The 26,996-nt window shown below is 46.4% G+C and overlaps 1 protein-coding gene across 3 annotated transcripts in view; it reads left to right on the plus strand.

Annotated features, from left to right (window-relative positions):
- Ctnnd2 (catenin delta 2) overlaps positions 1-25,841 on the plus strand; it is an 801,097-nt gene extending 775,256 nt beyond the window's left edge. For all 3 annotated transcript variants that reach the window (XM_021208296.2, XM_021208297.2, XM_029543879.1), the window contains 4 exons: positions 7,071-7,197; positions 11,220-11,351; positions 16,240-16,313; positions 23,923-25,841. In XM_021208296.2, the coding sequence (XP_021063955.1) occupies positions 7,071-7,197; positions 11,220-11,351; positions 16,240-16,313; positions 23,923-24,183 (594 nt within the window). In that variant the 3' untranslated portion in view covers positions 24,184-25,841. The remainder of the gene's footprint in view (positions 1-7,070; positions 7,198-11,219; positions 11,352-16,239; positions 16,314-23,922) is intronic.
- The last annotated feature ends 1,155 nt before the right edge of the window (positions 25,842-26,996 follow it).

The following is a 26,996-nucleotide window of genomic DNA, read 5'->3' on the forward strand; positions in this document are numbered from 1 at the left end:
TGGCCAGGGTGTATGTTTTGACTATTGTTTGGACAATTATTTCTACAATGAAGAAGTCTTGAATGTGAATGTGAGTGACAAGCTCTAAGTATCTGAGGTTGATGAGCGGACGAGCCCAAGTCACTAAAAGCCCAAAGGATTTGCGACACACATTCCTTTCTCTCTCAAGTCACTCAAAGAAAATGAGAATCGACAGGCTTTATGGGCTGCGGAACCTTCAAGGACAGCGAAGGCGAAAAACTTGTATTTGTTTCTTCAACATTGAGTAGTTTCTGGGTGTCCACTGAGAAAAGTCCTGTTCTGAAGCCAAATAAATCTTATCAGAGGAAGAAAATGTAAGAGCTGTTTATAAAGCAAAAAAGAAAAGGGCCCGTGGCTCTACATGGGCAGACACTGCTGAATGTTTATGTTGGGTTCTAGCCGATGTCTCCAGTGTAAATTAACAGTGTTTATTGTCAAAGTCGGTTACTTAATGAAGCTTGTGCCAGTCGGAGATGTCCCTTTATCATAAGGGTTTGCCAGATCTAAATTCCAAGTGTAGAAAACAATACAACAAAACTGGCTGTGGAGTGCTGTACACGGGGCCACCAACACTGAACTTACCCAGCTGTGGCTCTTCACTGTCACCATGTGCTCCACACTTTTGTGGCCTCCCAAGCTCATCTCCCCAAAGCAGAGGTCAGAGGCCACAAAACAAGTAACTCAGCATCCTAGTCCCTGCTAACTCTTGCCTGTTTATTAAGGGTTTTCTCTGTCGCCCCATTTTCTCTCTTCTGACCACCAAGTCTCCAAGCTTACCTTGTCGCAGCTACGGAGACATTACATAAGCTCTTTTCTATGACCTGAGATAACTCATCCCCCAATCACTTTCCTCCTCTGATGTACATTACAGCTGTCCATCCTTCCCACGATGGAGGGGCGGTTGGGGAACAGGCAGCTGGGAGTCTGTGTACTGAGAACCCCACGCGGTTCTCAGCCCATCTCACCCAATGCCCTCCACGCCTCCGGATGACATGGTTAGCACACCTTCTGGAGTGTGAGTCTGTCTTCACTGTTCCCTGGCCACTGAGGATCCCTCCCACTAGGTAGTGCCTCCAGGAACCAGTCCCTCAGTATACTAGGCCCACTCACAGTGGGTGTGAACGCCTGGACCCAGCCCGAGAAACTGCAGCATAACTAATGAGAAATTCGATGTGCACACTCTTCTCACCCTTTGACCCCCGGTTCTCCTGGGGGAGGGGGAGGGGGAGAGTTGAGTGTCTTCTCTATGGGCAGAAGCTTGTATTTTCTGAGACAGCAGAGACGAAGGAGCAAGGCCACATGCTCTATCAGATGTGCCTGGGATTGGCATCAGTGCAGGGGCCAGAGGTACAGATGGATCGATGCTTCAGAACTGCTTTCAAGATTAGATAAAATAAGGCAAGTTCATACGCTCCACACTGGAGTGTGGATGGGCAGCAGAGAGAAGCCAACCCTGACCCTGAAGGGGCTGCCGAGATGGGGCCGCCGAGCTGAAGGCCCCTTCTGAACTATTTCAGCTGAACCAATGCTGCTTTGCAGCCCCACTGTGTGTATGTCACGGACCATCGGCGGAGAAAGATTCTCGTGGGATTGCTTTCCACTAAAACCATACCAAAAAAAAAAAAAAAGATCATGAGGCTCTGAACATCCTCGGGAGAGAGCTAGAGAGCAGAGAGAGCTCGGTGGCTCCATCCAGGTCAGCGGTGGCTTCTCTCTGCTGCCCATGCTTCGGTGTGGACTGGACTTGCAGAAGCTGGCAGTAACACCTATGGAACTGACGAGCCCTTTGTTTTACAGTAATTACCGCTATTATCTTATGTCATTAAATCCAACTGGCGTATGTCGGGCATCGCTGTGTTCCGGCACGAAGCCCAGCCCCAGGGTTGCAAAACCAACAAGGCTGTCTGCCTCACCGCTGGAAGACAGACAGGATCACTACATCTTTAGTTTTGATGTGAGCATGCCATGTTGATGGGAAACGGAACGTGTACTATGTTCCTAGATCCCCCCCAAGCCTGGGAGGCAGCGCACTTTCGCAGTTGTGATTTGATGCACCTGCATTTCCTGCCTCCTGCTTACCTGGCACAGTCAGTGGGCTTGGTAGTACCGAACAGATTGTGAAAGCCAAGGTGCTGTGCTGGGCCTCTGAGCGGACAGCTAGAAGGTGTGCGTGTGTAAAATGGAATCACGGAGTGAGAGAGGCTGCATGCTCAAGTGTGGCCAGGCTGTGCATGGGTACGTGCTATCTCTCAGCTCAGAGATTGTGACCTATTTTTGTTCCCATAGAAGTCAGCGTAGAGAATGCCTTATGTGACATTGCCAAATAGAGTAGATCTAAAAAAAAAAAAAAAAAAATGTATATGTACTTCTGGGTTCCACTTAACTGTACCTTTGGAAAACACACACACACACACACTCGCACGCTAATGGTTTGCCACTAGGGTGAGTCATAGCATCAACCAGAGAGAGAATGGAGTTCTAGCAGGGAAGTGTGCACAGGTCCTCCTCAGAACAATGCAAACAGGTTCTCAAGGGCGGAGATACAGGTGTGACTACTCCTGAAGCCCTTGTGCTCACCAGTCCTGCTGCCCTGGGTTAAAGTGGGGGGGGGGGGGAGAGAAACTAGAACATCCAGGTGATCGCACTCCATAAAAGAGACCTGTCAGGTAGGGGAGACAGGGGTCCAAGAGTACTCTGGGCCTTGACCAGCAACTCTGCTCCAGCCTGTGAACACACTTAACAAACTCTACGCCGATGTGAGTTGAGCGCCTTGCAGTTTCTATAATAATAAGTTATGAGGCAAACGCACGCTGTCCTAAGCAATTTGCAAGCCACTCAACCCTGCATCCCATCCTCTCAGGGACATCTCCCCATAAAGAGCATCCTGTCTGGGAATGTTCACCAAATGATCAAAAACATAAAGTGAAGGGGTTGAGGGACCGGCTCGGTTGTAGTACAAGCATGCACAAGTGGGTTCACACCATCAGCACTCACGTAAAAAGCCTGGTGTGCAATGTACACACCTATATCTCAGTGCTGGGAAGGACAGACAGGCGGGTCCTGGGGCTTGCTGCCCATCCAGCCTACGCAAGAGGTGAAGTCCGTGATCAGCTAGAGACCCTGACTCAAAAATAAGGTGGAGAGCAATGGAGGAAGAAACTCAGTGCTGACCTTTCTCCTCCACACATGTACTTATGGGCATGCATGTATACATCTCATGGTGAGTGTGAGTGTATGTGTGTGTGTGTGTGCATGTGTGTATGTGTGTGCATGCATGTGTGTATGTATGTCTTGTGTGTATTCTGTGTGTGTACATGTTGTCTGTGTGTACCTGTGTGTGTGAATGTTTATGTCTGCTTGTACAGGTCTATGTGTACATGTCTATGTGTGTATATGTATATGTCTGTATGACTGGGTGTGTATTCTGGGTGTGTTCATGTGTGCCTGTGTGTGCCTGTCTATGCATGTCTGCATCAGTGTCTTTATGTCTGTGTGTGCATATCTCTCTGTGTGCATATGTGTCTGTGTGTGTCTTTATGTCTCTGTGTGCATCTCTATGTGTGTGCAGGCAGTCTTGTGTATGTAGGTCTATGTGTGCATATTTCTGTGTGTACATATCTCTCTGTGTGTATATGTCTCTCTCTCTCTCTCTGTGTGTGTGTGTGTGTGTGTGTGTGTGTGTGTGTGTGTGTGTTAAGTTCGGGGGCATCACGACAGGAGCCAGCTAGATTGACTAAGCACTTGATTGATGGTAAGACCTAAGACCATGAAGCTGAGCTCTGCCCTAGCTCCCCTGCCTTTGGAACCCCTGAAAATGTCACTGTAGAAAACTAAGCTTCAGAGGATGATAGGCTTCCTAAAGAAATATATAAGAAATGTTGTCACAGAACCCAGAACTGGTGAAAAGATAGTAGTTGGGGATGTAAAAAAAAAAAAAAAAAAAAAGGTCAGGTGATTTCTGGTGGCAAGTTGAAGCACAATGACTTTGGACTTTTTTCTATTTCCATCTCTATCTACTTGAAGCGATTTAACAGCCTCCAGTTTTAAGTCTAATGTGTTAAAAATAAAAACCGATTTGAGGTGCCAGATATCATATCACATTTTTGACAGCTTAGCTGAGTCTCAAGCTGAAGGGCACATCTTCTGGGTCACTGCTCCGACTGGCAAAGTCATGGACATTTAAAAAGTTCCTCATAGCCAACCACAAGGATTAACAGTTCTTCCCAATGTACTGTGGCTACTCCTCAGTCTTCCAGTTTTCTTCCTGAGCTTTATCTAATGTCAACAAGCCATGTGGGTGGTACAAATGTATCTTAGGATTTAATATAAGAGGAGAGAGAGAGAGAGAGAGAGAGAGAGAGAGAGAGAGAGAGAGAGAGAGAGAGCCAAGAATGAGTTAAAATTTAAACATGAAAAAAAAAAAGAGCGAGCAAAGAGACAAATGATAAAAGAAAGGATCTCCCAGAGCTGTTTATGTTTATAAACCAATTTTGAGCCTTTTATAAGTGGCTTCAAGAAGTAAATGAATGATAGTTTATTGCTAGCTAGATTACAAAAAGGCACATGACTAGTGGGAGCAGAGGCATATTCAGTTAGCAGTAGCATTCCACTCAAAAATATCTCTTGGTTTTCTGAGCTGATTTAGAACACAAGGAATTGAATGATCAGGAGTCCAAACAGTAAAAGACTTGGAGAGCGGTGGGGCTTAGCTTCCCGGGAACTAATTACAGCATAGCTGTCTGGAGTGAGCTGTGATGGAGCTGCACCACGGTCCAGGACCTGCATCCTGGTCTCCAGCATCCAATGCTACACCACGCCATGGCATTTGTAAGAGTGTGACTGTGTCATCAGAATAGAAATCTTCATGTCCCTTCCAGGCTTTCCCAGATGAAGCCGTATCAGAGTCCTCCAGTGAGGCCATTCCACCATTCCTGCTTCACTGAATGAGAGGGAAGGAAAGGTCGCCTCTCATCCAGGCTTATTGTTTGTATGGTGCTTGCCTGTGCAAGTGTGTGTGTGTGTGTGTGTGTGTGTGTGTGTGTGTGTGTGTGTGTGTGTGCACTTGAGGGCAGACCTGTGGATGCCTGAGTTTGAAATCCAGTCTCCATTTTGATCACGTGTTGTGTAGATTGAGACCTGGTTCTTCTCAATCCAGAGCTCACTAATTTAGCTACTCAGACTGCCACAATGCTCTGGGGACTTAATTTCATTTCTGGGGCACTGGGATGGCAGGCGAATCCCCACGTCTGCTCGGCATTTGCATAGATGCTGGGAATCTGACCTCCACTCTTCATGCTTGCTTTGCCCCCCTGAGCCATCTCTCCAAGAGCCCTTGTTTCCCACTTATCTCTGGAACTAGCCCCTCCCCCAACACACACACACACACACACACACACACACACACTTCTTTCTTGACTCCCCTCCTGTTTCTTCTCCTCTTGTCTAATCTATGCTCCTTGCTTGCAACAGATGACCTCCTTTCTCATTTCCATGAAGAAAACATGCAAATCCAAGGGAGAAGGCTCTCACCATCCTAGCCCCAAATCTCCCCACTTACCCATCTTAGCTGGACAGCTCAGCTCAGCTCTCCTCAGCCTCTCCTCTGGGGTCAGTAACACTGTGGTCCACTGAATCCTACCAGTCCTCTATCATCCTGCGATGGTCCCTTATCCCCCGTGTCACCAGCTCCTTTGTGTTGGATGTTGGGTCACTGCCATGGACACACAGAGGGTGTGAGTGTCCTCCACACCATCTCTTAAGAGCAGCCAGCCACACCAGTGCTCTGTGCTCCCCTCTGCCTGTTCTTCTCCAATAGAAGATCCCCACATTTTAATAGTGACATCTTTAACTTGTTTCCTATTTTAACTTTGAGTGGCCTCATTGTCTTCTTTCTCCATGACATGGAGCTCGATCAACTCCTGGAACCACGAAGAGACCCTTGCCACACAGTCACTAGCCCAGGACGTGTTAGCAGCCACTTTCAACAAAGTCTGCTTCTAGACCTGGCACTATCGTATGAGTAAGAATGGGAGTTACCAAAATCAGATAAACAAAGAGATAAAGATTAAAAGGAATATAGGTTTTGTTCCTAAATTTCATTTTTTTAAAGGTAATATTTAGACTTTTAAAAAAAAAATTGCAAGGGAATTGGGAGCAGGGTAGGTGCCTGCTGCTTTGTCTTGCTAGGCCAGCACGCCGAGGGACTGTACTTTGATACAAATACATTTGGCATTGCAAGAGAAAGACTGAAATGAGAGTCTGTGATGTGTCAACAGGAGCTGTGTCCTCAGCTGTTTTCACTGCCTTCTTTAGTCTCTGTAAATTCACAGTATGGCTTGTAGTGCATTTGTGTGGGACCTATTATAAAATAGTATGTATGCATTTCAAACACTGACTGGATATTGGAAGCCTAGGGAAGATGTGCTGGAAAACATAGTCAGGATGCTCTGACTAAAGTGGAATTTCCAGCATCTTCAGGAAATGCGTCATCCAGTGTCTTATCAGAGCCTTGGGGTCCTAAAACAGGGGGTTGGGCTTCTGTGACCCAGAGAGGGGCTGGAAATTATGTAAAGGGGATAAATGAGAAAGGGGCAGGATACTGCCCTGGGTCTCTGTTGCTCAGAGACCCATCCTGGGAAGAAGCCAATACTTGAGAAACGATCGCTAGCAAGTGGAGAGCAAGCAGGCTGAGCTGAAGCCAGGTTGGCAAAGTCAGATGATGTTTTGAATCAAGTGACATTCTGAGAAGTGTCTCTGTCTTGAATAGCATGTATTGGCAAGCACGTTGGCGCGGAAACCATTTATTTAATATTTGGGGGGGAAAGCAGACAAAAACCCACCTTCCCAGCCAGGCTGTCTGGAGGAGGAAGGGGTGTGTCTTCAATTCCCATTCCTCTGGGTTAAGACCTGGTGATGTGCAGAGCCCAGTAATCTCTTCTGACACCTGCAGAAATGTTTTGCAGATTCAAATGCTTGGAACTCCACAGAGTCAGGAGGTGAGCCATCACCCATGCCTGCCCTGTTTAATAGGTGTGTGCTGTCTCTTGCAGGATGGATGGTCACAATATCACTTTGTAGCCTCATCTTCCACCATCGAGAGGGATCGACAAAGGCCCTACTCCTCCTCCCGCACACCCTCCATCTCTCCCGTGCGTGTGTCTCCCAACAACCGCTCAGGTAAGAGGCAGCCCAGGCCTTGGCTTCCTCTTGAGCCAAGGGACTCCCTCCCAGTCCCTCATCTGGGCGCCACACTGAGAAGAGCTGTCTGGTTTGTACGCTGGGTAGTACGTTCTGTTGTGGTGGCAACTCTGTTGAGTAGGCGGACTGAGAACCAGTCTGTGCTTGCTTCCTGTCTGTGGAATGTGTCATGTACGCAGTGACGAAGGATTGTATAAAGGAAGCAGGCAAGAGTTCACACACCAGAGTTCCGTGAGTATCTCTAACTCCTATACCCAATCTGCTGATTACAACCTAAGAATCAGCAATACATTTGTATCGTAGCCAGCTTTAATTCATAATTTTTCTCTCATTCTGCCAAACCCCCAGTACTTAAACTTTGATCTCACTTCTTTCATTTCTAAAATACTTTCTATGATTTTTTCCAGTCATTTTGAATAATCCCAAAGATTAGGTGCAAATACAAAAGGTAAAGATGTCTGTTATTTATTAGCGAAAGTGTCCTGTTGTTCTCTTCTTCAAAGTATCAAGTCGTAAGCTCATCTCTCCCTGTCTGGTGTTTGTTTTTTAACTGGGGAATGATGAAGACTAAGTAACCAGGTGTCCCTACTTGTATCGGATCCCCTGTATCTCTTATTGTGAAATCCTTCTCGCCCCTTCCCTGCCCCGCAGCCCCCACTGAGGAAATCCTCTTCTTTGAAACACCATCTTGAAGGGTTGGATAGAAAATCTGCCCTGCAAGGTGGCTTTTGTGCCCAAGAGGGTGACTGTCCTTAGTCTTTTACACCATTCTTATGGTCACGGGGTGGAGGAAAAGCAGAAACACAGAGAGAAAGTTTCAGAGAGATCAGTTACCCTCTCCAAGATCTGTGAAAATTTGAGTTCAAGGTAGTCCTTAGGACATTTGATGCAACTGTAGGTGAGAGTCGGGAACTCTGTGTAACGTGGACACACACAGGTGGGCACTGATGCTCCCAACTCCACAGCTCTGAAGGCTTAAAGAGCACCTGGGACACAGAAGGAGGGTGGCTGGTTAACGCTAATCAAGAGCTACAGTCAGCCAATCAATGTCAGGGAGAGGAAGTGAGAGGAGAAGGCATTGAGATATGGAAAAACCATCTGTGGAGTAGACAGGCAAGGACCAGCATGAGGATCCATTCAACAAGTGTTCTGCCTTGGTATTTCCTAGGCCAGGCACATCCAGACACCTAATAAACATTTGTTCGCATGATTTGATCTTTCCTGGAGCTTAATCCTGATTTACTGGAGACTGAAAGCATCACCATGTGCAGGGTCTCAGGAGATAATTACACACTTCATGTAGCTTAATAAACACCACCATCTGTGCCGTATTAGGCTCTCATTTTAAAAGCTTTGGTCAAAGGCCTCAGAATACTGTGCCTTCTTGATTGATGGCACTGACTCCTAAATGGCCAGGTTCTATGCAAGGATACCCAGGACCAGAGAAACAAGGACAGGGGACGGACTTTGACAGAAGGGGAAGGTTAAGCAGAAGAGAGAGAGGGTAGATGGTTATGAAAGTGAGACCCCAGCAGCTGAGGAGACAAGAGTAGGCAGGTGTGGACTGGCCACCGCTGGGGCCAAGCACAGGTTGAATGGTCTTGCAGTCATTCTCCTTTAAGCTCAGGATACATACAGACACATAAACTGCAGAGGAGTCTCAGCACCCCTAGTGTTTCTCCAGCCTGAAATGGGTAACAGCTTCCTGTCTCTCCTCTACATCAGCCTCTGATCTCTGCTTAAAGAGCCAGAGCCCCTGTGTAGCAGGGAACTCTACCCCTGGGTCAGATCACTGAGGTTTCAAAGTGTCCCCATGAGAGATGAGAACACTGCAGGTTGTCATGTTCTATGCTCGTGGAACATGGGTGCTTTGACCCGACCTGTACCATGTGGGGCTCGGGCTTTGTATTTAATGAATTTGGGGAGCGATTTCGGATGGAGAGAGTTGGAAACCTCCAAGCCCTGCCAGAGCTCAGCAGTGTCCCCCGCTTTCATTTTCATCAGCAGTGTCCCCTGCTTTCATTTTCATCAGTTTGAGACAAGGTGGGGTTCTTTCTGGAATGCACAACAGCACCCCTGTTTCCTCAACCTGCACTGGGATGGGACTCCTGAGTACTTCCAGGGCTGATTCTGAGGTGTTCGCCTGTCTGGTCCCCTCCATCACTGGGATTCCCCGAGTTTAGCAAACATAACTCAGATCACGCCTCTGCCCCCTGCAGTGTCGGGCACAGAGATGTGCACATGGGGTTGACTAAATACGACAGGATCCAGTGACTCACGTGGTGGAAACGGTGCATTCAGGATAGCAGCAAGCCCTGTGTGCTGCAGCTGAGCCACCCTGCACAGGATGCAAATGATGCTCTGAAAGATAAATTGAGGCAGGGCTGGGAAAGTGGATTAGAGGATAGCAAGGAGGGCTTGATGTTAAAAGCCAGTTTAAGAAAAGAAAAAAAAAAAAAACTTATTCACCAGCAGGTATGCTTGCTAAGAGTGGGTTTCAAGGCCTTTCCATGGACAATTCAAAAAAAGAGAGAGAGAGAAAGTTCAGGATTTGGAGGAGAGGCCCTAAACACTCACTAGATATTTGGGTAAAACAAGATAATGGAGCGCTGCCCTGGGGTACAGGAAGTCAGAAAAAAATGGAAGATTAAAACCACCCTGGGTGAGGTCCTCGTTCTGTGTATGATGTCTCCATCACAGTAGGAACAGGCTTGTCCAGCACCCCTGTGGCACCTCACCGTGGTCTCCCTCTTCCCACATCTCTCCTTACTGTTGAGTTGCTACCAAGCCACCCGTTAACTGTCGTTTCCATGTTTCTGGTGCCAATTTACTTTAAAAACAAAAACAAAAACAAAACAGAAAAAGAAAAAGAAACAAAGAAACCAATAGCATGAAATTCCCCAGGGAGTCCTTTCTATAATTACAATCCATCTCTTTTAGAAATAGCAACATGGCAGATGATGAGGTAGATCCCTTGTGGCCAGCAGTCAACAAGCAGGAAACACATATGGGGTGTGTGAGACATTATTGATAAGTCACCCCAAGTGCTGAAGCCAAAATGCCCTGTCAGGAAAAACAGTGTTCTTCACACGTGCCCCAGGCTACCTGGAGAAGTGCCTGGTGGGTGACTGGGCTCAGCCCCAAAGATCCCTCACACGGAAGGTGCTGCTCCCGTCTTACCTGAGGCAGCTGCTCTGCAGCCTTGTGTGGACGTCAGATTGTGTTTCTTTTCATCGGGGAGTTTCCAGTGTCATCGTGGTCTTATGTCCTTTATTCAAAGGACTGGGACCAGAAATGTTTCAGATTACTCATTTTAAAATATATATATATATATATATATATATATATATATATATATATATTAGCTTGAAATAATTTCATACATAACATGGAGACACCTTGAGCACAGAACACAAGTCTAGACACAAAAAAAGTCTAAGTTGTTTTGAGGGCTCTGAGTGCAGCCTGTGTTATGAGGTAGGCTATGCGGAATTTTCCAACTCGGTTGTCATGTCAGTGCTCAGAAAGTTCCAGACTTCAGAGTGTTTGTGCTCATGATTTACATATTAGGAATGCTCAGACTATCACAGTTCCTTTGAAGCATATCTAATTAAAAGAGAACATGAGGGGGAGAGTGAGGGGCAGGAGAATGGACTTGAAAGACCAGTTTCATTCTTAAAGCTCTTGTGTACACCTACGGAAGAAGATCGAGTCTCCGAGTCTCCACCATCTCTCCCCAAGAGAGGTGATCCTGGGGGTAATTCTTAGTTGCCTGCCTCCAAGTCAAACTGTCCCACTTACGACAAAGTGGCAGCTGCGAAGGACTGAGGGAGAATGTAAGAACAACTGCCCAAAAAAGTAAAGAAAATCTAAGCGATCCAGGGACCCATAGTGCTATATGTTGGACCGTGTGTATTCATGAAGTTAACTGTTTATGTGGAAAGCCATGCATGCTATGAAATGAGATGCAGGAAAATAACCTTTCTCGTGTGTTTATTTAGCAAGTGCCCCAGCTTCACCTCGGGAAATGATCAGCCTCAAAGAAAGGAAGACGGACTATGAGTCCGCTGGCAACAACGCCACATACCATGGAACTAAAGGAGAACACACCTCCAGAAAAGACACCATGACAGGTGAGCACAGTCGTGTGCGTGTGACCAGGGCCAACACTGAGGCCAGGGCTTCAAACAGCAAGCTGCACCCTGTAGCCTGGAGGACTTTCAGAACACTTGATTTTGATAGTTCCGAGAACTGGAGGAGGGAGGCAAGGGCCCCCTACAGCACTCCTATTGAGATCATTTCTTGCCATGATACCAGTCTCTTACCCAGCAGTGCCCAGGAAGCTTCCAGAAAATGGATGAGTTTTTGCCTACATCCCTATCTCAGTCAGGACCATGTCTTTCCATCCCATCCACTAGAACTCTGGGGAGGCCAAAGCTGATACATTGTGCCTGCTGGATCCACTCCCAGAATGCCTTGCTTACCCTGGCTTTTAGTAGGTGTTGCCTTAGCTCCCTATCTCCTTCGTACAGTTTCTCTTGGGCGTTTACAATTGTCTTTGGGTCTGCATAACCCATGCTTCTCTTACGTACGTGGGTGAGAGATGGGACATGGGAGCCAGGACATGGGAGGCTCCTATAGGGGATAAATCTAGACTCCCCTTAATATGTGACCTTAATAGGGGACTCGAAACACAATTTTTGCCTTGTGGACATAAAGATGGGTCCTTCCTGAGGATAGGCCATGAGTAATAGCCTTTAAGAGAAGATCAGGTGCTCATATCATTGATAAAACTGGGGTGCAAAGGGCATAGCCATAAAGAGTCACGGAGACACTCTCATCCTAGTACCCTCAAAAGCATGGGGCATGGGTCTCTGATGTTATTTATGCCCAGACCTGCAGGGAAGCAGAGTAGACAAATTGGATGATTTATTAAACGTCTCCAAACCCAGGACAGATAAGATAAATTTTTGCAATAACAAATGTATTTACCCCAGCAGCAGTGTGTTCTGTGTTAACCCTGGCCAGCTGCATACGGAAGCGCACGCTAAGCAGATGTGTCTCATGGGCACCCCTAGGTCTGCATTCTGCCTCCACGTGCAGGCCTGACAGAGGCACATGTCACCCCTGATCCTGAAATGCCCCTTGAGTGGGAGAAATGAATTCGGTCCACCACCGCAGCTCTTCCCCCCGCCCCATAAACATCGCTCTAGCATCACTTGGGCATGGAGCGAGAAACTTGAGACTCTGAGTCCCGAGCACAGGGGTGCCAGCAGAAAATCTAATGCATACTGATTAGCCTGAGTTAGTAGTGACAGCAAATTCATCTGACCAGTCTGGTTTATAATTATTGTTGCCCCAGGTGGCCACGGCACTGGAACTCCTGGATGACAGATTGATATTATAGTTACAAGAATAATTGTCAGATTGACTGTGTTGCCTTCATTCAAGTTTTGGGTTGCCCTTAACTCTCTAGCCCAGTATAGTTATCCCAAAGGCTTTTAAGAGTAATATGTTCATATTAAAATGCTTCTAGTGGTGCATAAGTTTGCCCACACACATAGTAAAAATAAAACACAAAGTGTGTCATATGCCTAACGTCCCTCCTGCCTAGAAAATGGGCACGATCTTGACAACTCTGCTATTGAGATGTATGGAGTTCTTTAAACCTACTTAGAGGCTCGAACAGCTTAGCTCTGACTTACCTGAGGACTCAATTCAGAACAACTCCATCAGTCAGGTAGACAACCTAGGAGAAATTCGAGCTCTTTTACTGATTTTGTTTATATAAGGAAGTCCTTCCCAAGTCGACGGGTGTTTATATAAAAGCTGGTTGCTGTCGATGGCAGCTGCAAGAGTGGTAGAAGCAACAGAAGGCACAGAGGTGACAGAAAGATGGTGGAGGTGATGTGAGGATGGAAGTGAGAGTCGTGGAAGGGAGGATGGTGGTGGCGGCGATGGTGCTAGAGGTTGTTGTGGAAATGAGAGAAGGGGACCCGGTGGTGCTGGTGACCTTGTGACCATGATGGTAGTGGGGTGCTTCGGTGTCGAGTCCTGGAGGCAAAGGTGTTAGCAAGGCAGGGGTCAGTTCCATGGCAGGGTGTCGAGGGCAGAGGTGAATGTGTCAGTAATGATGGAGGCAAGGCGAAATGGGTGTGATGAAGGTGCTGGCTAGGACAGAAGTGGAGGTCTGGGAAAGGAGCCTGAAGATGGTGATCCCCTCCTTCTGTCAGTGGTGTGAACTGAGTCACAGCATCTCTGCTCTCAAGGGCAACATTGGAACTTAGGAAAGCCAGTGGTGGCACAGTTCCTTGCTTGTGCTGTCATCCCGCGCTTGGGTCTTAGAAGTCCAGGTCTGTGTGGGTTTTCAGCCCAGTCACCCTGTTTTCCTCCTCTGCATCCCTTTTCTAGTTTGGCTCATGTCTCTGAGAATACCATTTCCCCTCTGCTACCGAGGGGCCTTCAGAGTCCCAGGAGCAGCGGTGCATTCAAGCATGCAGGATGCTGGCAGCTGTGTCTGGTTGCCTAGGGATCTCTTGTGTGCTGCCTGATCCCTGATTGCACAGCTTGACTTTGAAGGTTACCTGGGGAGTCTGTCTTTCCATAAGAACTTCCCCTTTTCATCAGGTGTTAACTGCTGATTTTGTCCATGGCTGTATGCCTTTGAAAGCCAGTCTATTCCTTTCTCTTAGAAACTGCATGTTTAGGGAATGACACACACACAAAAGAAAGGCACTTCTCTGTACTTGAGGCCCTCCACTTCAGATGCCTGTGAATGTTGTTCAGTCTCAACTAGAGTCTCCTCTTCAAAGGCGAGTGAGCCAACAAGCTGAGGGCAGAACTTCCAACAGAAACATCTTCTACTTAAAACAATCCAACATGGAAAGACACTAAGGTTATAATAGTACACATGTTCCACACATGCCCCCTAAAATGCATTATTCCAAATAGGAAAGACCAGCCTTTTGCCTTGACCTTGCAGGGACATTTGTGTCAGCATGTTTTCGCTGGGCAGTTGGATAAATTTCCATGGTTCATGCCTTAAACCAACCATCCCATAATTGTATCTCTTGCCCTGTGAAGATCCATGGAGACCAGGCACTATCCCAGAGACACACAAACAGGGGATACGAGACACATTTTTCGGATTTTTATGGGGTGTCTGCTTCAATATACAAAGGCCAGCAGTGAAAAAATTCTCTGACAAGGTCCCCGTCACCGGATGCTGAGTACAATGAGACACTGAACAGACACTGATACCGAGGAGACAGGAGAAGCATGCCATGTGCAGAGGGAGTTATCTCCGCTGGTAACACCACCAACCAGATCAGAGAATCAGGGATAAAGGGAGATTTGCAGGTACGGTCTCCCTAAATGAACACAACCTTGTCTCACTCCATGGAGCCAAGGCGTCTAAGGCTCCATAACAGGAGAGGGTGGGTGAGGAAAAATGGCAGAAAGTGGGGCGGGGGCAGATCCTGTGGAGTATTACCAAGCAGAGAGAGTGACACAATCCAATCCATAACACAGAAGGATGCCCCCAGCTCTGGGAGATTGGTGAACAGAGAAGACAGGACAGACGGGATGTCGGGACCATGAGTAAGATTCGGTGATCCAGGGGAGAGATTGTTTCCATTGTTAGATAGATGGGTGAAATGTGTATGTAGTCAGAGAGCTAGCAGAGTGGTATAAAAGTGGTCATGAGGGTCTGGGGAGATCGCCCCATGAACAGAAATGTGTTTCGAAAACATGTGAGCCTGAGTGTGACTCTCAGATGCTCAGGTAGGGAGCCGGGCGTGGCTGCCTGTGCCTGTAGCTTCAGCACTGGAGAGGCAGCAGCAGCCATCGAGTGCTTCATAGCCAGCCAGTCTAGCCAAGATGGTGAGATGACACTTGAGTGGCAAGGCAGTAAGGTGGAGATCAAGAGTGGACAACATCTGATGTTCTGCTCTGTCCTCTACGTGTATCCTTGGTGAGCGGGGGACACACATAGCCACACTTCCACGTGCATGGGACACACACGGGAGGCAAAGAGACGTGGGAGGATGAGCTCCCACCCTCACTTTCTAAGCCATACCTTCCAAGGCTTCGATTACCATATGCCTCTGGCATTAATGACAGCCTACTGGGCGATGTGAAGTTAACCCTTGATAGGCTGTCATGATTGGGTGCAACTGATCCTATGAGAGTCAATAGTTTATGGATTTCATTATTCTCATGTCTTGGAAGCCAGGGATATTCTCAAACGTCTTTGTGTTCTATTGGCCCTGGACAAGTAGCGTTTTCCAGATCTTTCTTAAACCAAGTCCCCTTGGTGTATGTCAGGGGAATAGTGCCCTCCATCTGTGCCTGTGGCATGAACCTGCAAGGTACCAATTGATGAAATGGATACCTCTTCTCGAAGCACGATACCTTCCCTCCTCTTACCCTGAAGCCAGGCACATGAGAAGGTGGAGTGTGGACTTCTGACTCTGTATCTAACCGGATTCGGAAGCTTCTCATTCCCTCCACTACCAGGTGTGCACGGGATGTTGAAATGGTACTCTCTGTTCTGCGTGGCCCTCGGGCCTTCCGGAACGAACTGTCTGAAAGATGACCAAGCATGTGTGTGCACTCAAATTAGAAATTACTTCCTTGTCATTCTCCAGCTCGAAGCTGAGCTGCTGATTCAGGATCCTGCATGCTCCAGTGCGGATGACAAGCTTTTATTATCCTTTGGTTTTTACCAGGAAAGAAGATAATAAAACTTGCAAGATGACCATTTGTTAGCCGAACCTGCCCTGACCCTGTCCGAAGTGCGAACATTATTAGAGGAAGCTGACAGGCTAGGGGAGTTCCTAGAGTGGCTTCTCTTCTTTCTGAATATGGAGAAGGGGATTCAGGGACAAAGAGGTCCTTCCACTTGGGATGCTCTGTGACAAACCAAGCTGTATCTGGCCAAGAACCCGCCTCAGTACCTGTCATTCCGTTCTCAGAATCTGGCCCTTATTGCTAATAATTTTGTTTTCCTTCTCCTTTTAGCTCAAAACACTGGAGTTTCAACTTTGTACAGGAATTCATACGGTGCGCCCGCTGAAGACATCAAACAGAACCAGGTAAGCTGCAAGCAGCACGTTTGTATTCTCGCTTCTGGGGCAGTGGCAGGCTTTAAATAGCCCCCTGCTTCTGAACAACCCATAGTTTCATTGTTACCCTCCCACCTGGCAGTTGAAAGTAGGTGTCACCATTTGGTGCTGTCGTGGTTTGAATGTGGTATATCCCAGGGGTTCATGTGTGGGACATGCGACCTGCAGTGTGGCAGCACTTAGGGAGAAAGACTTTAAGAAGTGGGGCCTGTGGGAGGTTCTTGGCAGCATTGACTCTGAAAATGGCTATAAGTAGTTCCTGTGAGGCCCAGTTAGCTTTCTCGGGAGGTGAGCCCTCTCTCCTGGGGAAAGTCCCATCTCCAGGTGGTCTCTCTTGCATGAATGCGTGCATGTAAGATAGCCAGCCTGTGCCCTCTACCATGAAGTCATCACCAGGACAAGCCAGTGCTGACATCATGTCCTTCAATGTTCAGAACTGTGAGATCATCCTCTTTCCTCGCTAAAGCTACCCAGCCTCCAGTATCCCCTGATACTGATGAGAAATAGAATATGGGAGGGAACTGAAAGAAAGCCCCAAGTGGACCTCTGTAAGATGCCAATAACTAAGGCAGAATTATCTGTTGATTGATCATGGACTGAGTAGCTTTATTACCCAGTCGCCTGTAATTAACACAAAATTCTGTTATTGGTAAATATCATCACACATGGCATTTGCCAATAACAGAAACACCACTATAAACAACTACGTAGTCTGAGTTTCTGTTACCTTTACTTGGACATTTTGACTGGTTCTATAGGACTATAAGAAATAGGCAGGGGCTTGGTATCCTTGATAAATGGTCATATGTTGCCCCCGCTCCTGTGGTGGGCATCAGAGCAAGTTTGGCTCTTTGTGGCTGCTTTTTGCTAATATTCCTCACCAAGGCAATCTTCTGTGGGTGCCTTACAGGCTGGCCACACTTCAGAAAAGTTACATAGAGATGAATAACCAAGAACCATGTACCTGACTGCAATGCCCAGGAGTAGGAAAGCATGGTGTGTGAGAGTGTGTGTGTGTGTGTGTGTGTGTGTGTGTGTGTGAGAGAGAGAGAGAGAGAGAGAGAGAGAGAGAGAGAGTATGTGTGTGTGTGTGTGAGAGAGAGAGAGAGAGAGAGAGAGAGAGAGAGAGAGAGTATGTGAGTATGTGTGTATGAGTGTGTGAGTGTGTATGAGTATGTATGAGTGTGAGTATGTGTATGTGTGACTGTGTGAGAGTGTGTGTGTGAGAGAGTGTGTGAGTGTATGAGTATGTATGAGTGTGTGTGTATGTGTATGTATGAGTGTGTGAGTGTGTTTGTATATGTGAGTGTGTGTGAGTGTGTGTGTGAGAGTGTGTGTATGAGTGTGAGTGTGTATGTGTGAGTGTGTATGAGTGTGTGTATGTAAGTATGAGTGTGTGTGTATGTGTGAGTATGTATGAGTGTGAGTGTGTGTGAGTATGTGTGACTGTGAGTGTGTGTGAGAGTGTGAGTGTGTGTGTATGTGTGAGTATGTATGTATGTGTGAGTGTGTGTGAGTGTGAGTGTGTGTATGTATGAGTGTGTGTGTTTGTGAGTATCTGTGAGTGTGTATGTGTGAGTATGTATGAGTGTGTGTGTTTGTGAGTATGTGTGTGTATGTGAGTGTGTGTGTATGTATGAGTGTGTGTATGTGTGAGTGAGTGTGAGTGTGTGTATGAGTGTGTGTGTATTGTATGAGTGTGTGTGTGTGTGTGTGTGTGTGTGTGTGGCTTTGAAATAATACCAGCACTCAGCAGAGCATCAGCATCCCCCTCTAGAAGGTGGACATGCCCTGTGCAGTCTCATGTCTAAAGGAGAAGTAGGAGAACACTAAACTGTCCTTGAAGTTAAATTGGTTTTCATGTCTGATCAACCACCAGCAGGAAATGGAATCCTTAACAGAGGAGTTAGCCTCTACTCTTCTGTTTTCCAGTTTATGCACACCCACTCTGGAAGCCATCTGGAATTGTTGCAACCCCATGAATGCAGTGGCCCAAGTGCCTGCCTGGCATATTGCTAACAGCTAACTGCCCCCTTCTCATTTTGGGCTCTGCTAAAAGAAAAAAAAAAGCCAGTGAACAAATAAACTGGGTCCTAAGCAGTAGACAGGAGATCAGCAGTGTGGCCCCAACTATTTTCTTACCAGGAAACATGCCTACTTATAAAGAAAAGGACGAAGTGTCTTAGAGATACCAACTTGATGGAAGTCAACTCTTTTCCATTTAGCAAATATCATGAAATTCTGTAGCTACAGGGAAGAATGAATTTCCAACTTTCAAAGAGGTTGGTAGGGATGAGAGGAATTTCTTGATTTTTTTTTTTCAGCCAAGAGTACAGGATTAGCTTTAAGTTGAGCAGGTAGAGAGATGCTCACAGCAGAAGCAGCACACTCCACAGCCGCCTTCCTGTCTGTGCAACCCTGCCGTGCTTGGCAGTAAATGCACACTCCGCTGTAGCCCCGGCATGGTTGGCATGTCACGGTGTGACTACGGTAGCTCCAAAGATCCCTACATTAATAGGACAATCTATGGTGTTCTCAAAAGCATATTTTTAATTATATTCTGAGCTTTTATGAGAATTAGAACTAAGCTTTGAAAAGTACCAGGGAGCACAGGGGGCGGACGCCTGACCTGGGCCAGGTGTGGTTCCTCAGACCTAGGAACCCAGCACTCAGGATGCCATCACCCTTAGTTCAAAGCCAGCCTAGGCTACATAGTGAGTTCTAAGCCAGGCAGGGTTATAGAATGAGAACCTGACCTCCTCTAAACCAAGCAGTCACAGTGAAGGGGCGGCAGCAGCTGACCTTAGGAAGCAATGTCTCCAGGACAAGGCAGGGGACGTCCGTGCAGAGAAGTGTGCATGAGTACCAATGAGGGACCTATGTGCTAGCATGGTGGCCTAGGGCAATAGCCCTGAGCCACTTTTCCCGGGACTCCACAGAAATGGAGCCAGGCTCTGAGGCACAATTCATGTGACTCACAGAAACTCTGTGCATTTTCAGTAAATTATGTACGTCACCTCCTAGGGACACAACCAACAGTGTATGGTGGCTGATCCTTGGCTTTATCCCTGGGGTGACAGGTGACATGCATTATTGTAACAGTCCCTGGAAGTCCTAGTGAGCTACTTACTCATCAACCCCATGTTTATGAATGCAACTGTGTCTAACTGTATGCACCTCTCTAGCAGTGGAAGTTTTTGTTCATAAACTCTTAGCAAAAGGGGTTCATGTCTTGATGTTCGGTACTCAGAGTTATACTTCAACCAGGACCTTAGTTTCTTTTATTGGTGTCCTGAGTCCCAAACTCAGGTAGGAAGATGAGGATGATTGCCACCAGATAGGAGGAAATGATTATGTAGAGACAGGGTTCACCTTCAACCCTTGGCTGGGGAGAAGCAGACTCAACCTGATTCTTTTGTCTCTATGTTCGAGTTCCCATCTCCTGCCTCAGTGACTTTCAAATCTGGGCATAAGCTTCCCTACACACCCACATTTCCCACCCCTCCACCCCACCCCCATCCCCTAGTTCTAGGAAACATTAACTTTGTGGGCCCCCAAACCAGGCTTTCTGATTCAATAGATATGGAATTTAGCCCACCACTGAGACCCAAGAAATAGAATAAATGGAAGACCTTACGACTTGACCCAAGTCATACATGCTCCGAATCTTCCATTTTCCCTGAGTGGAAAACTCTGGAGGTACTGTTGTTAGCAGCCATTTTTCCTGTGTTCATTATAAATCCAGTTTGCTCGTCCTTTTGACCTTTTTTTTTTTTTCTGGTGCTGTAACAAAACACCTGAGGCTGGGTGCTCTTAGTTGGGGGAAGCTGAAGATACAAGATAAAGGGCCACATCTGTTCATTCTCTTGTAAAACTGTCCTGACTCCACAGTGTGGCTGAGAAGCAGGAAGGGGAAATGGTTACTACACAAACGTCCAGGCATGGGTGGCCTCCCCTTATAAAACCCCTTCTGACAATGAGCTGATTCTGCATGCTCTGAATCAACCCTGAGGCAGTGCCTCCCCTTAGCCCACTTATCTCTCATTAGGCTCCTGTGCTTTTTACCTTATTGTTCGTTTTGTGAGAGAGGCCGTTGATCTCTGGCAGCCCAGGCTATCTCAGGACTTACAGTGATCCTCCTGCTTAACCAGCCCAAGTGTTGGGGCTATGAGCTGAGCTCAAGTGCCTGGCATAGACCTCATCGCTCACAGATCCCACTGCCTCAGCATCCCCACGTTGTGGGGGAGGGGACGAGAGGGAGGGAGGGAGCAAGGAAATAAGGAAAGGAAAAGAAAAGAAAAGAAAAGAAAAGAAAAGAAAAGAAAAGAAAAGAAAAGAAAAGAAAAGAAAGAGAGGAGGAGTGGGGAAGGGGAAGTAAAAGGGAATGGAAAAGGAAGGGAGGTCACAAACCTGAAATCAGAAGCCACTTTAGAGGAAAGCATGCACCTGAGTAGTGACCTCCAGCTAGGACATCCTCAGTGGTGGCCTCCCCTTAGACATCCTCAGTGGTCAATTCCCTCTAGGAAATCCCTGGCTCTAGCACTCTACCACCAAGTCCAGCACAGAGGAGCCACACCTCTTCTGTCTCCTAAGAAGACATCATTTCTTATCGTGGAGCCCGGAGTCAAGCCGCCAGTGAGGTCTGCACTTCAGGGTTTGATCACAGTGGCTCTCCTGGGACTAAGCTAACACAGGAACTGTTCAGGTCCTAGCTCCACAGTTCCACTTGCCATGATACCTTAGAGAGGTCTATTAACTGCTTAGAGTTTCAGTTCCCTCACCTACAAAGCAGGAATCAGATGGACAGACAGATAAATGAGTAGACAGATGGAAGGGACAGATATCACACCAACCTTGATGTGGCATGCATATATGCACACTTCTGTGACCCTTTGAGGAATAAGAACCGTTTCTTCAGTACTGAAGCCTAGTGAAATATAGAACTTCTATAAAGTGCCCTCTACATGTTTCCAAGCCTTCTGACTGGGCCTTTGTGAGCTCTGAGCTTGTACAGCAGCAGTCTTGCAGAGGGCATAGCGATTTCTGGAATGGGAAGGGCACCCTCCCAAGCATGCCAAGCTTGTAGCCCACTAGACCTGGAGGCTGCAGGCTACTTCCAGAATTCCTCTCAGGAGCTTGGGCTAGCAGAGGCTAATGCTCTGTGAGCATCCAGATTTTTCACAGGTAGACTGAACTGTCACTCATTCACCACCAACTAGAAGTGTAGGCATCATGGGAGGTGGCTGTGATGAAGTTCACCGCCTCTGTGGAGATCTAATCGATTGCTAGTGTACATCAATTATATATAAAAGAAGGAATTTCGCTTGCTCGAGAGAAGACTTATATGCAGGCCATTAGAGAGAGGTGTTCACTTACACACACTCTGCTAATTACAAATCACTACCTATTAACTAGACCCATTTCTTAAGGAGCCTACCATGCTGAATCTTAGTAAAATTAATCGGGAATTACTGAATCTGCTGAAAAGTAATCAAACTGTGTCTATCCCAGAGTGTTTTGTAATGCATGGCAGACATCATGGCTATTACAAGCTAAAGAACTTTGCACATCTCTGTGGACACTGGCTATGGGATTCCCCCTCATCCCACACCTTATAAACATCTCTCCACAGTGAAGGGTCGGGTTTCTGAAAAGGAATTCTAGAGTCAGTGAAAACAGAAATAGACTGGGGTAGGTTGCGGTGGGAGCTAATACGTCATCAGCCCCAGACTGTTGCTCTTCTCTCTTTAAAGCCAGGGAACCAATTCCTGACTTCTCTCAAGGCTCTTGGGACCCTTGAATGTTTCTAGACCACACACCAGACAGTAGCCCACAGAGGCTAAGCACAAAGAGCACTGAGTTAGGCTGGGGCATGAGAAAGTACTGCAGACGCCACCTTCTATTGAACAGCTTCAGATTCCCCCTGAGGGACTGAGGAGTAAACCCAAGGCCTGGTGCGTGAGGCCAGCAACCCTCCGACGAGCTGCACCTCACCTTTTTAAGCTTTGACTTTGAGGCAGAGTCTTACCATGTTGCCAAGGTTGGCCTAGAACCCCCAGGGCCTCAAACTTTACATCCTTCTGCCCCAACTTCTCTAGTGTGTGGTTTTATGTTGCAAGCCATTGTTCCTGCAGCATCGTTTAATTAAATCAGTTTTGAATTGCACCAAGCCTTCGGAAGCTTTTGGTCTTCCAGAGAGTAGAATATGGAATGTGCATCTGTCTGAGGTCCTGGTCACTTGGGCAGAAATGATGGAGTGGATCAATCACAGGGAAGCCTCGGTTCCTTATATAATCACAGGAATGTATTATAAGCAGGAGATAGGCAGCCATTAGACCTTATACATCTCCACCCTCCTTGATATTGCAGCATCTAAGTATGATACCAGAAATCATAGAAGATAAAAACAAATGCCCTTTATTCTATAGAGTTTACTCCTCAGCTTGCCTCGTAAGATGTCACATCTGCTAGGGCAGACAGTTGGGGGCTCCTCAAAAGGCTAACCATAGAGTTGCTGTCATATCCAAGGTATATACCCCCCCCCCAAAAAAAGGAAATAAACAGGTGCATCTAATCGTTCACCAAACCCAAATGGACAAACAAAATGTGACATGTCCATTTAAAGTAATATTATTTGTTCTCCAGAATAAATCTGAAAAAAAATACAGCATGCAGAAGGGATGGAAAGTTACTGAGGGGGAGCAGCCAGGCACACCTACTGTGTGGTTGCTCTCATGGAAGGCTCCAAAAGTAGGCAGACAGAAATCACCATGGACATTTGCAGGGCCATAAGTTTGGGTATAAAACCTTGAACCACCAATCCTGTGCAGCCAGCTTGTCCTGGCGATCTCTTGTCTCTGCCTCCCCACGGTTGGGGCTATAGATGGCGACCACACTACCAACCTCTGTGTGTTCTGCCCACTGTTGGTGCTGTAGATGGCCACCACACTACCAACCTCTGCGTGTTCTGAGGATCCCAACTCTAGCCTTCAATTCCATGGCAAGGGCTCTACCCACTGGCAATCTCCCTAGGCCCCTGGACCACTTATTGAATTTTTCACACGCCCCATCTTTCCTGGCCAGACCATCAGAAAGACCAAATATATCTGTTCTTATACATGGCTGCTAAAACCCAAGCAGCTTTCACAGAAGAGGAAAGTAGATTAGTGGTCAGCAGAGATAGGAGGCGTTGAAAGGAAGAGGAGGAGAGAAAAAAGGATGCTGGTAAGGACCCCCATGAGACAGTGGAAATGACCACCCACATCCGTAGTACCACAGTGTGACATTCATGGTGAGTTTGCATACTTTATAAAAAATAAAACTATAAAAAGGGGGTTGAAGATTCCAGAACAAAAACAGACATGGTCAAGAAAGTTGAACTGGTATTCAACACATCGAATACCAGTACCAAATTACCAAACTGTGCCCCAAAGACGTGAAATTGAAAATAAAAAGTCAAATTACATGGAAAAAACACAGCCAGGGGCAGTGTGTGCGGAGAGCCCGGGGCAGGCTCCACCCCTTTCTCTGCAGCGTGCTAGAGTGACTAACACACCACGTGATGCTTTCTCTCGGCTAGGTTTCCACACAGCCGGTCCCTCAGGAGCCCAGCAGGAAAGACTACGAGACCTACCAGCCCTTTCAGAATTCCACACGAAATTATGATGAGTCCTTCTTTGAGGACCAGGTCCATCACCGCCCTCCAGCCAGCGAGTACACCATGCACCTGGGCCTCAAGTCCACTGGCAACTATGTCGACTTCTACTCCGCTGCCCGTCCTTACAGTGAACTGAACTATGAAACGAGCCACTACCCGGCCTCGCCCGACTCCTGGGTGTGAGGAGCCAGGACACGAGGCACTCCGGGGACAGTGCATGTGCATGCATACACCACAGGACATTCTGTTTCTTTTTTCTTTTCTTTTCTTTCTTTCTTTTTTTTTTTTTTCTTTCCCTGCAAATTTAGTTTGTTAAAGCCTGTTCCGTAGGAAGGCTGTGATAACCAGGAAGAAATACTCAGAGCTATTTTAGAAAGCTAAAATGAATCAAGAGTTAACTGGGAAATCGATAGGAAGCTAAACGCAATCCTAATTGTGACCGCATTCAACACCTTTCTAGTTTGAACTATAGCGTTTTTTGAAAGTGCTTTATAGTCCCGTGCGGCTGAAGGTAGGAGAGAGGAGACGGTCAGGGTGGTGGGCGTGGTTATCGCTAAGCACAAGACAGAATAGTTTACACACTGTGGGGGACGGCTTCTCGCGCTTCGTTTACTCTCTTCATCCGTGTGACTCTAGGCTTCAAAGTTGCATCGGGGTTCCTCTGTACAGCAAGACGTCTCTTGCCTTTTGTTAATGCATTGTTGTAAAGTATTCGATGTACATTACAGATTAAAGACGAAGAGTGCATTGTGTATATTACACCAATGCCACTGTGTTTCCTCATCAATGGTTCTAAATATTGCTTCAATTTCAAACTTTTGAAAGATGTATGGGTTTCCAGTTTTCTTTTTTTTTTTTTCTTTCTCCCAATATGTTTTAACAAAAAAGGTAAAAAAAAAACAGGAAAAAAAAAAAGGAATATTTAGCAGTATTGTTCGTTCTGATATGTGATTTGTTTGTGGCAACTAAACGCGGCATCCAGCAGTCTCTCCCAAGCTAACAAGTCATTCCACACCCCTCGTCAACAAAATGCTTTTTCACTGCCTAAAATTCTAGATGTAGATATTTGAATAGATTTTTTTTTCATTTATACCAGTTTTCTTTATGATGATACAGTGTTAAAAGAAAATAAATTACAATTGATCTGTCATCCATCCTTGCTAAGAATGTCTATTTCCATGGACCAGTCTTACAAAATACACATTCTTGCTCGTGTGTCTGTGCATGTGTGGGTGCGTGTGGGTGCGTGTCTGTGTGTGTGTGTGTGTGTGTGTGTGTGTGTGTGTGTCAGTGTCTGTGCAAAGCTGACCTGTTTGGGGTTGTATCTGGATAGAAGCAGTTTCATCCGCTGTCCATCATGTGTGCCAGCCTTTGTTTTCCCAGCATCTGTGTGCATCCGTCTGTCCCTCTTGTAACGTATCTATCCGCTCTTTTCACCATCTAGTGGCTCAGGATATTAGGCCAGCTGAGGTAAAGTAGAATTTTCACGCAATCACACATTCTTGGACGCCAACTCTTTCTACAGGTCAATCCCTTCCATACTTTATGCCCTCAGAACATGCTAAACCATGGTCAACTCGGTAGTTTCCCTTTGGGGCCAATTACTTGAAGTATCAATAGAAGATGTAAACTGCTCACCTTATTCCCTCTCAAACTGTTCTTTTGTTTATGTGGCAGGGAGCAGTAGACAATTATGGGCTAGATGATTAAAACTGAACTTGAAGCTAACGTTAGACTAGTGGTTAACAGAGCTAAGAAATAAGGCTAACCATTTCAGAGAACATGGGCTGTTGGGTAAATTAGCTTTGCTCTTTAGATGCAAGTGACTGAGGCCAACAGGTGCCTGGCAAATGTTAACTGTTCTTGGAAAAAAAATAAAAAAATTAAATAACAAAAGAAATTGGCTGCCATCTTCCTTTAAAACTTGCCCCACCCCTTTCTCTACATAGTCTAATTCAGCTAAAAAGCAATGGTTTTATTCAGTCTGCAAACCAGATATACTTTTCTCATGCAGAGTGTGGGAAATGGAAAGTTAACTTCCAGAGAAGAGCTGCAGACAGCAGCTTTACATGTGGACCATCCTAAAAATTGTATGCTATGTTGTTTTGTGTATGAAGGACACTTTGGGTTTCCTCCAAGAGGTGTGCTTCCATCTGTGCAGAAAGATAAATAACTGGCATCGAGGGCGAGGACACTTGTATTGCCTGTGCCGTGAGATGAAATAGTCATGTTTCTCGAAGCGGAGAGTGTAGTATCACTTACAGTAGCCTAATGACAGACCTGCTCTTTTCCGTTTCTTGCTCTGAGCTAAGCAGAGGGCAATAAACACGTGTGTTGGGGATCTCTCTTCCTCAGGAAGAACCTGTTGTTGTCCTTACGATTCGGAGTCTGAACACATGGCTCACGGCAGTAGTTCTTGGAGATCAAGGGTGTCTTTGCTTTCTATGGATCTTCAAGAGCGCATCGCACCAGACTGTGATTAATTGATTCAGAAAGGATCCCCTGACATCAGAGGCAGAGGTACAAAAGAAGATTTAGAGTGATCAAAGTTATTTAAGCCAACCAATTTTTCTTTTTTTGAATATGCTAACTTTACCACCCAACAGAAGGCCATGCTGTATCCTCCATAAGACCAAAGAGGAAAGTAAGTCAAGTTTCCAGGAATCCCATGATATAAATTAGATATCACTGGTTAGAAAAATGTATTTTTATATCTCTGCTCTCCAAAGTCCTCAATCCCTAAAACTAACAGCTATTACACTGCTTGCTTTAGGGCAAACTACCTGTGCAGTCTTCAAGCTCCTCATGGTCTCTGCTTGTCATTCTAGTGACCACTCAACTAGTTCTCCTGTCTGTGTTTGGATGTCAAATTATACCCAGACTGTGGTTACGTTTGGGAGTGCATACCTGACTATATCTGAAAACCTGGACATTTCTGAGTCTCGTTTATCCAGAAGTTGCCACACAAACAGACTAGTATTTGAGTCTTTAGTAAG

Source organism: Mus pahari, chromosome 11, assembly GCF_900095145.1.
Source record: "Mus pahari chromosome 11, PAHARI_EIJ_v1.1, whole genome shotgun sequence".
In the NCBI taxonomy this organism is placed as follows: Eukaryota; Metazoa; Chordata; class Mammalia; order Rodentia; family Muridae; genus Mus; species Mus pahari.